Source organism: Berghia stephanieae, chromosome 3 (genome assembly GCF_034508935.2).
Source record: "Berghia stephanieae isolate SIO BIC M18660-M18661 chromosome 3, UCSD_Bste_1.3, whole genome shotgun sequence".
Lineage (NCBI taxonomy): Eukaryota > Metazoa > Mollusca > Gastropoda > Nudibranchia > Aeolidiidae > Berghia > Berghia stephanieae.
Window position 1 is genome coordinate 73,653,145 of NC_088362.1, and position 9,838 is coordinate 73,662,982.

Below are 9,838 nucleotides of genomic sequence, written 5' to 3' on the forward strand. Positions count from 1 at the left end.
AGAGAGAGAGAGAGAGAGAGAGAGAGAGAGAGAGAGAACGCTTGTCCATCCACCGAGTTCCTTGCCATTATATGTCTTTTGATGAAAGCGGTGAGATCTTTAGTTTTAGATCCAAGTAAGATTGAAACGAGACACCTAGGTCACAAAACTTGACTTCTAGGTCTCGTGAAGATTACCAAAAAAAAAAAAAAGGAATCGGTATTTGCAAAGCAATTCCCGCTTACCATCACCTATTATAATCAACACGAAGGGTTGTGTGACATCGTGAAAGAGTGCCAGTTGAATCTTCCCTCTACATTCTCAATTAGAGAAACCATAGAAATTTATTCTGTAATCAAGCTCCGTAAAAATGCTCCATGTTAAGAAAAAAAAATTAGCAATACAAACAAATATTGATAAATTAACAACCCACCCCCCCCCTTCCCCCCAGGGCAAACAAATAAACAAATGTGACAGTAAATCAAAACAAAACAAAAATAATCCGACAAGAAAAGAAAATAATCAAATTTTAATTTTAAAATAGATCAGTAAAAACAATTCTAATAAACCACACATTGGCAAATGATGAATGTTGTTTAGTCCTATTGTTGTTTGCCGCAACTTATTCCACTATTGTATTCCGGACTTGACGGAGTGTACGGATTATGGAGAATTGACTGTACTGTACTTGCCTACTTTAACTTTCACTTTCGTTTTCTCTCTCTTTCAACTCGTAACTACTCCGTAACTATGCCCCTTGTCACCGGTAGTCTTCTTTTATCAACATGTTTCTGACGATTGTAAGTTTGTTTTGATTCCTACTTGACCATCATCGAACGATGTCACACCCCAGTGTTGCTTCTGGAGAGGTGAAAACAAAAGAATATGACATTTTCAAAGACTCACTTGTACGCTATTTGGGTATGTTCTATTTATCTAGATCTAGATAGATTAGATACATTATCTTCAACTTCCAACTTCATCTCATCTGCTGGCAGTTAGCAATAATATGACTTATGACCCCTTTATCTAAGTAGAATCTAAGTACACATAATAATGATTTAGTAGGTCTGATAACTGAACGCAATTATTGGCTTGTGTAAGGTATACATCACGCAGAACTAGAGAACATCGGTAAATAACATTTTATGGCTTTGAATTTGAATGCTCCGTTACTAAATATTTAAGATAAACGGCATCTACGGTACGGTATCGGTATCGATAGACGCGCCACGAAGTAAACAACACACCTTCTTTCTTCATCGTGGATCCCTCTGATGAAGATTCTCTTATTAAGTTAATCATACTAAAGAATAGAAGGGAAGAGAAAAATGCATTATATTATCATCATGATTAGACAAGTCAAGCGTCCTATCCTAATGATAATAAGCAATTGCTATTGTCCAGCAAAAATAAGGTCACAAAAATTATATTTTATTACATTCTGTCCATCTTTGTTAATAACAAATTATAAACAAGCACTAATGAATTTAAGACTTCAAAAATAGAAGTAGCATTCAAGGTCAAATTTTGTTCCATAATAACATATTCAGGGGCGGTTGCTGGCTATTTATTTAAGGCGGCATGGATCGAAAACACATTCTCTCACCCTACCCCAGTGTAAAATGAGTACCTGGCCGGAAATAGTGTTTTGTCTATGTTGGAGGAAAATGTTATCTCGCCCAGCAGACATCATGCCTCATCTTTCATGTTGCTATTGGCTTAGGAGCCCTTTTTAAGTGTCATGAGCATAGTCAGTGGATATTGCGCAATATCAATGTTCTAGTGTATTTATTGTTTTTAGAATGTGTGTATATTATTGTGTGTAAAGGGGTGGGGGGGAGCATTTTTGGTTTGAATTTTTAAAAGGTGTACTCACGTAACTGGTATTTACGATGGGCATGTAAAAGATGTCCATTTGTCGACCTTCCTCTAAAGAAAAAAAAATTATACAACCCAATCACCGAAGTCTATGGATCCTTTCATAGCATCGGTATGAATTGTGATATACATCTGTGCATTGAGATTTATTTGTGAATATCATTTTTTTAAAAGAGTAACACGACAACAGCAATTAGACTTATAGAAAATTCCTTTGAATATCAACTGTGATAACAGTCAAAACTTAATAGAAGGAATTAGAAAATCCAACCTCAATGCACTACTACTCATCTACTCCAAAGACAATACATTTACATAACTACATACAAGTTGAACTGCTGTGTGTGTCGCGTTAAGACTGGGATTCTTATTTATAGCATCATGGGGCTCTACTCGGTGAATGATTTGTGTAATATTCTTTATTGATAATTAATATCCATTTAAGCAAAACGAATATCATTAAAAATTTATATTCATTGTAATTTTCTTCCACCGTATGTTTTGATTACAACAAACCTGTTCTTCCAATGATAAAACTGATATGGTTTTGATTTCTCCCAAGTCAGGCCTCAAGGTGTGCAAGTCTAAATTTGCCGGCTTGACCTAATTATTTTGGCAGTAAAGAGTATCAGTTGTTTGTGGGGAGAGGTGGATAACTGTAGTTTTAAAACAGAAGAAAACAGTCTTTTATATAAAATAGTAGGACGGCCATTTGACTGTTTGCTCATAGGGATCCCCCATACCCCACCCTAACCTCATTGTCGCACGCCATCTCGCCTCTCGTTGGCAACAAAAAAAAGAGAGCCATCTGCGTTGACGCACAACCTTCGTACAGTAGGTAGGCTACCTGTCACGGCAAGAAGAGATATGCGCGAGTGTTAACGAAAAGCAGCATATGTTAAAATTTATTGTGAAAAACAGTATCTGCTAAATTTGGAAAATAAAGGGCGGCACAAAGTAACTTCGCTCAATAGACCGACCGCCAGTGGACATGTTTAAATATTATTTCTAGCATGGGGCTCTGTAGTCTGTAGCATAGTGGTTACACTGTCAGCCTTGGAGGTACTGAGTTTGATTTGATTTCCAGACATTTAAAACATTTTTTAAATCACAAAATTGTGACCACAGCTAGACACATCCAGCTCGCGCACATTGACTTTTGAGGACATGAAAAAAGTACCATTTTACAAAACCCAATTTCTTTCAAGAGTGCAAAGCTATATACCATTGTTTTGTCCTTTTTGCTATTTTGCCGTTGTGAAAGGAATAAAAAGAAAAAAATTTTAATGGTCTGATTCTTTGTTCGAGGTCTATTTTAGACATTATTTCCGAAAAAAGAAATGGAAAGTCATATGTAGGTGCTTTCAGGTGTTGTGTGCTTCAAGTGGTTAATATTGTTTGGAAGAGCAGCTTAAGCACTTTAAAGAAATACTTAATAGCTAGTTACAATCGGCTGTCTTCAAGATATCAGATTTTGTAGACAACCACTCTCAAAATCCATAACTTTTTGGCGACTCATTTCCACTTCTACTCCCTTTCTTCACTCAACATCTCACCAAACAAAATAAACAACCACATGCATGAAATCACATTCAAAATAATGACTAAAAACGATTTGATATAAGTAAAACACATATTGTCAATCATTCTGTCATTTATCACACCATCCCTTAGCTTTATAATAGGACAAGCCATTGCCCCACTTAGCTGTCAATTCACAAGTCATTAAAATATGTTTTGAATAAGGAATATGGAGAAGAATCTGACTCAATCAATATCATCAATAATGTTTAATTGTACTTACATTTTCTTTATCCATTTTAGGTTATGCCAATGAAGTTGGAGAATCTTTTAGAGTTCTTGTTCCTGTGAGTTTGGTCAGACTGAGTTATGTGGTTGCAAGTTCTTATGTATTATGCGATGCTGTTCACAAAGGCCACCTTGCATTTTCTAAGGTAATGATAAATGACAAGAATATGATTTCTTTTTAGTTTTTCAATATAAGAATAAAGTAGTAAGAATTTTAAGAGTCTTGCCCGATGGAAGTCTTCTAACCATTATCTTATTTGTCATTTCTTTTAAATGGAAATTTATAATTAATGTTGATCCAGACTTCATAGCAGATATCGGACTGCAGCCATAGATGTCCATCAGAGGAACGAAGAAGAAGAAAGAAGAAGATCCATACAAATAATTATTTGTTAATAATTATTTTTATCTTAAGTAATAAAAATACTGATTCTTAGAGATTAATAAAAAATGCTCAAGGAGAAATGATTTTAAAATTACATTGAGCGGTTCATGCTTAACACTGTTTTGTCAGGCTTTGTTAAACATCAGTTCTTTCTTTTGACTCTAATTTTATGGAACAATATTTCGTTATTACAAAAATCTCTTGCTTGTTTTATCGTTGTTTTTTTTATGGGTTTATTTTTTATTTATTTATTTTTAATTTTTTTTTTTTTTTTTTGGGGGGGGGGGGGGCATGTTTTTTTTTTTTTTTGTTTAATATTTTTTTTTATAAATCCAAAACAGACACTATATTTTAGCCACATAAAGCAGTGTAATGTAATAATGTACATACTGACAAAGCAGATCATTTTCATTTTGACCAAAATTAAAAAAGAAAAAACCTTAGGCTAACTGATAAAGTCAACACTCCTAAAGTCAATTTCTGCTTTAAGTCAACACTTCTAATCGGTCCAAAATTTTCTGTTCCTTATCCAAGTGTGTTCCATTGATAATGGATAAAGTCATCCTTGCTTAAAGTCAGCCAATATTTCTGGTCCAGTGGTGTTGGCTTTATCAGGATTGCATTGTATTGATAGACTAAGATATCCTCCAATATTGTAAAATCTCTTAATAAGCAAATTTTAAAAGATCTTTGGGCATTGATTGTTTATATTTTTATGTATCTGAATTAAACAATTAGGTACAGGACAAAATTTAAAAAGTTGGATTTTTTTTTCAATGTGTGCCAGACACGCCCAAATTTCACAATATTATGTGAACAATTTTGCCGACCCCCATCATTCAATAGTAAATCACAATGAATTCAGTGGTTACAGATTGTAAGTCTTTCAATTTCATCATTGACTATTTGGTGTGTTGTCAATGAATTTTTACAAATATACACAGGTTAAGGTTAGTCTGGATGGATGGTTAGTCTGTATTACAATAGACACCTAGTAGAAGGGAACATAATCATACCCTTCAGACAGTTGTCCGAATGTAAACATTGGCAGTGATTTTAAACATCGCGAGCTACACAGGTATTACTATCGATTGTATGTGTGTTAGTAAAATGCCCACTGTTCTACTGATCAATAGAACTAGCATAGAAAAATATGTGCCACCCAAGGAGGGCTGTAGCTCGTAAAATGTCCCTAAAATTTGTAATTGAGGTAAGACTTGAAACATGAATTGGCTCTGTCTTAGTTCCTACCTTTATTAATGCAACTCCTTTGTGGTATATCACATATAAATTTTCGTTTCATTCTCACCTTTATGCTGATAGTACATAACTTTTATTTCTTGTCAATCAATCTACCCCACAGATTGCACTGGATAATGCTGAATCGTAAAAAAGTTATAATTGAATGAAAATAAAACTGATATATTGCAGTCCTTCCATTCAAGGAAAAAGTTTATTGAATAGGAATATAGCCAGGAGCAAAATTCTTATCAAATATGCAAGTGTAAAAAACTTGGGTGTGATTTTTGGCAGTAACTTTACAATGCACAATCATGTGACTAAGATCGTAATTATTATCTCAGAAATATTTGAAGAATACGACACTTATTAGATCTTGAAACGACCAAATTGTTAATTATTTCTTTAATTTATACAACTTGATTATTGTATATAATTTAAAGGAAATTTAAATTCTCCATGTCTACCAATACAATCGTTCATCAAGATTGTCTAATAATCAGCTCCTATCTGAGAGGCACAGGGTAAAATATAATTATTATATAGCATTTAGAGTATATGCGCCCCTCTTGAGGAGCAAATTAAGTTTGAAAACTAAGAGTAGCTACGATTTGGTCACATATAAAAAATGCCGGAAAACTGAGTTGTTTTATCAAGTATATGTTATGTATACCTAAGTTATTGTTAATTGCTTTTATATCAGTACTGTTGTTTGTTGTTGAAATGGATGTTAGGCACCATATAAATAAATTGCTATTAATATTAACATTAAATGCTTTATTTATTATTTTATTTTCCCTTTTTCTTGTTAACAGCAATCAGCAAAATATTTGGATGACAATAAGTCGACAAAAATAAAGAGAACAGGCATTGCCTTCACCGACACTCTAATTTGGCAAGGTTTTGCATCCGTGGCAATTCCAGGCTTCACAATCAACAGAATCTGCTGGCTCACAAATTTATGCTTGCAACGAATTCCAAGTTTACCCAAGCCAATGCGATATTGGGGTGTAGTGGCAATGGGATTGAGTTGTATTCCAGTTATTATTAAACCTATTGACAATGGTGTTGACATGATTATGGATAGGACACTAAGAAAGCTTTATCTTGATAAGGAGCTCAGATGATGAGAATGGAGAATGTAGTTACGTTTCTCTTGTTCAAAATTGTATAAATTATACAGAGAAATGAGATTATTTAACATTTATATATAGTGATAGTAATGAGTTGTGAAGTTCACCCAAACTTTATATGTTATACATACCACAATTCCCTGTGATTTTGACTGACTTTATTTGATGGGTTAGACTTTATATTTTCTTCCCTTCTTTTATTCGGGTTTTCCACATATTTCAACATTTAATGCCGATCTAGCTATGTGAATACAGTGTACAACACTTTAACCACTTGTTTTATCACACTATTTCCCTAACACATGGAATTGTTAGGCAGGATTCACAGAACTCATTTGTTTTGAAAAATTGCACTGCACATCTGTGGTAAATCCGGCTGTAGCAAAAGGGTTAAAGTGATTTTCAACAATTTTCACCAACCTGGGGTAAAATGGCTCAAGCTTATATTAGATAGATCAGGAGTCTTGCCGGGAGTCTTTTTTACGGATAGGGAACCAGTCAGATGGATTTATCTTTTTGTGAGAGATGATTTTTTTTCCCCCTAGCAAATCATCCCATTTAATATTTTATATATATATTGATTTTTTATAATACATATTTTATACATATCTGAGTGTATCCCTTTTGCCAGAAATCCTGTTGTGTTGAAGCGAGAGCTCAATATTTTTACCATTCTACTGAAATGGCAGTTTTTTTGCATCACTTGTGGTTGCAAAAAATCGCAAAATATCACTGATTTGCATTGCAGCGGCAAAATCTGCAAATTTTTTTTTGCAAATTTTCGAGATTTTGCAAAGAAGAAATACAAATAATAAAACAAATCATTTTTAAAAGGCAAATAAAAAAAGATGAATTTTTTTTTCTTTTAATTTGATAGCTCGTGTAGAACATGAAAGAGTAGTTTCTTTTTTACTATCCCATTTTCGTCCTTTTTACTGGCACTGATATGACTTTACATTTGTTGCGAGCGCCGTGAAACCCTTAAAAACAAACAAATACCTTTCTCTTTCAGAACTACTTAAGGGTTTTTAGGAAAATTAATCGCAAATTTTGGCAAATTTGTTGATTTTAGCTTGCAAAATTTGGGAATTAAAAAAATGTTTTTTTCAAAAAACCGCCTTGTCAGATTCTATCACTTTCTTTTTTACTGGTGATGAAATGATCTAAAAGAGATGCGTTTGAGTGAAATTAGACCCTATGTATAAGAGAACAAAGCCATGCAACTAGTGTGTTAATGAAAGGAGAGTCAAAGAAGGATTTTAATAAGGCAGTTCTAAAAAATGTATGGTTAAAACCATTCATTCACATGTTTATTTATGTATTTAGTCATTTATTTTTATTATTATTTTAAAAAATTTAAACTAGATTTAAATTCTATAAAAATTCCAATAACGCAGCAGTTTTTACAATGTCAGTTATAAAAAAAGTTATGCTCAAATTAAGGAACATATTTTTATTTTCATTCATTTTTTTTTTTTTTTTTTTTTCTTAAATATTAATGGCAATCTCAATTTGATAATGTAGCGTAGTATTTTTGATAATTTAAATTGAGTGATGTATAATTTCTGGGTGGGGTCCCCTAACCTCCCATGGTGGACAAAGAGGTCACTTGCTGTATCTTCTGTCCCTGCATCTGTTTTCCCTTTCCAAGTTGCTCTCTGTTTTAGTTCTGGATTGAGGTTGCTCATTTTTTTCCCTAGTCCTGGCAAGGATCCTCAGCTGGTAGGAAGACATTCAAGTGTATAGTACGGTATCCTTTTTTTTTGAAAGATGATGTTTTCTTCCGTGTAAATTATCTCTCTGTTATGTACTATTATAATTATTTTTTGAATGTATTGTACTTTGTAAACATTTGAGGGTATCCTTCAAAGTGGGATTCGTTGCTTATGCCTGGATTGCAAATGTTGGTAATGTCAAAATCGGCACATCAATGGATCGCTCGTGGAATCTTCTGTTCTCTATTTTAAACAGACCCCTTAATATTCCTTTTCTTCAGATCTAAAACTTTTCCTCTGTATCATCTTCTTTATTACTGACGATAAATTGATTTAGTAGTGTTGGATGCACTGTGAAATCTGTAAAAAACAAAACAAAAACAACATATACGGTATTTAATTCAGTTGTTTCCATGTTATACTTTTTTGGGGTTTGTTTCTTGCGAAAATGCATAATTTACTACCTCTTTTTTATGGGATGGGGTTCCTAACTTCCATTGTAAGCTGGGGAGGCTTGTGATTCATTTGCTTGGCAATTTTCCTTTTTGTTTTTTTTTAGTTATGGTTTGGTTTTTGACTTAATTTTATTGGTGACCAGTCGTATCAAAGCAGTTTTTTTGTTTTTTTTTTATTTGATCAAACCAGATGTCAAATAAGTGATTTAAAAGTCAAAAATGTATAGAAATCTTCAATGAAACATGTTTACTTAATCCAATTCTATTAAGATGCACATTCAATTCCAGAATTTAGAGCGGTATAATACTGTTTTGAGATGGTGGGTTACATTTGATATTTACTTTCATTTGTGGAGAATCTCACATTCCTGTAACCTGCAGCTTTGTGGCCTAGTTTGTATGATGATCGGTTTGCAACTTGTAGGTGGGGCGACACACAGTTAAAGACTAGGAAAAGGAGTTTACTCAAATTTTATCATCATACTCAGGTGTAAAATAAAGCGTTGCTTCTGTGACATAGAGACCACGATAAGGTTTTACAAGTTGTGTGTCTTGCCCTACATGTTCAATAATCCTGTTTGCTTAGTGGTTGTTGCTGAATGCAAGCTGTCTAGTTATTATTCCCTGTAAAGAATTGGAATATCCCTAAAACTAGTTGGGGAAAAAACATCTTTATCCATAACATTTAGAAATCATCTAAATTTGTATGGTGCAAATTTGAAGTGCACACAACTTTGTGTTCGTGAAACATAACAATTGGCATCAGTAAAATGCAGTGCATGATGTCTGTTTATAAGTTAATAATAATAATAATAATAATAATACTTTATTGCATCCCAAAAAGGAAATTTTTTGTACAGACGTGTTATAATTTACACATAAGATAAAAATACAATGGAAATAGGATGTATATATATAAAAAAGGAGCAGCTCTATAACCAGAGCTGCGCTTTATGATATGAATAATTTCAACACTGTATAATAGTTAAAACTGTCACTATAAATTGAAAATATTGCAAAACAAATAAATTAATAAATTAATATTTATATTTTTAAAAAGTAAAAATGAGAAATAATTATATAAAATGATTATTGCTTGTTGTTATAAAGCCTAATACTGGACGGCAGAAAAGATTTTCGGTGTCTCTCTGTTTTCGTTGAAATAGAGAAAGGGCGACCACTTCTTTCTGACATAATAATTGATGGTCTTAGTGGATGATACTGGTCATTTAATATTTTAGT

The 9,838-nt window shown here is 33.0% G+C and overlaps 1 protein-coding gene and 1 long non-coding RNA gene across 2 annotated transcripts; one reads left to right on the forward strand and one right to left on the reverse strand.

Annotated features, from left to right (window-relative positions):
• Window positions 1–707: 707 nt before the first annotated feature.
• On the reverse strand, window positions 708–8,083 carry LOC144968409 (uncharacterized). Its single transcript, XR_013644587.1, has 3 exons — window positions 8,011–8,083; window positions 3,665–3,810; window positions 708–840 (listed from the first exon to the last, which is right to left on the reverse strand). It is a non-coding gene; the product is annotated as an uncharacterized LOC144968409 (long non-coding RNA).
• LOC144968408 (mitochondrial fission process protein 1-like) lies at window positions 770–8,028 on the forward strand. The gene is made up of 3 exons (XM_078906718.1): window positions 770–900; window positions 3,685–3,815; window positions 6,109–8,028. Exons 1-3 carry the CDS (start codon window positions 819–821, stop codon window positions 6,418–6,420), a joined length of 525 nt encoding a protein of 174 aa, XP_078762844.1. The 5' UTR covers window positions 770–818; the 3' UTR covers window positions 6,421–8,028.
• Window positions 8,084–9,838: the final 1,755 nt, after the last annotated feature.

Coding starts and splice junctions, on each gene's coding strand:
- LOC144968408 (XM_078906718.1), top strand. CDS start 819: ATGTCACACCCCAGTGTTGCTTCTGGAGAGGTGAAAACAAAAGAATAT. Junction 901..3,684: donor CTCACTTGTACGCTATTTGG/GTATGTTCTATT, acceptor TATCCATTTTAG/GTTATGCCAATGAAGTTGGA. Junction 3,816..6,108: donor GCCACCTTGCATTTTCTAAG/GTAATGATAAAT, acceptor TCTTGTTAACAG/CAATCAGCAAAATATTTGGA.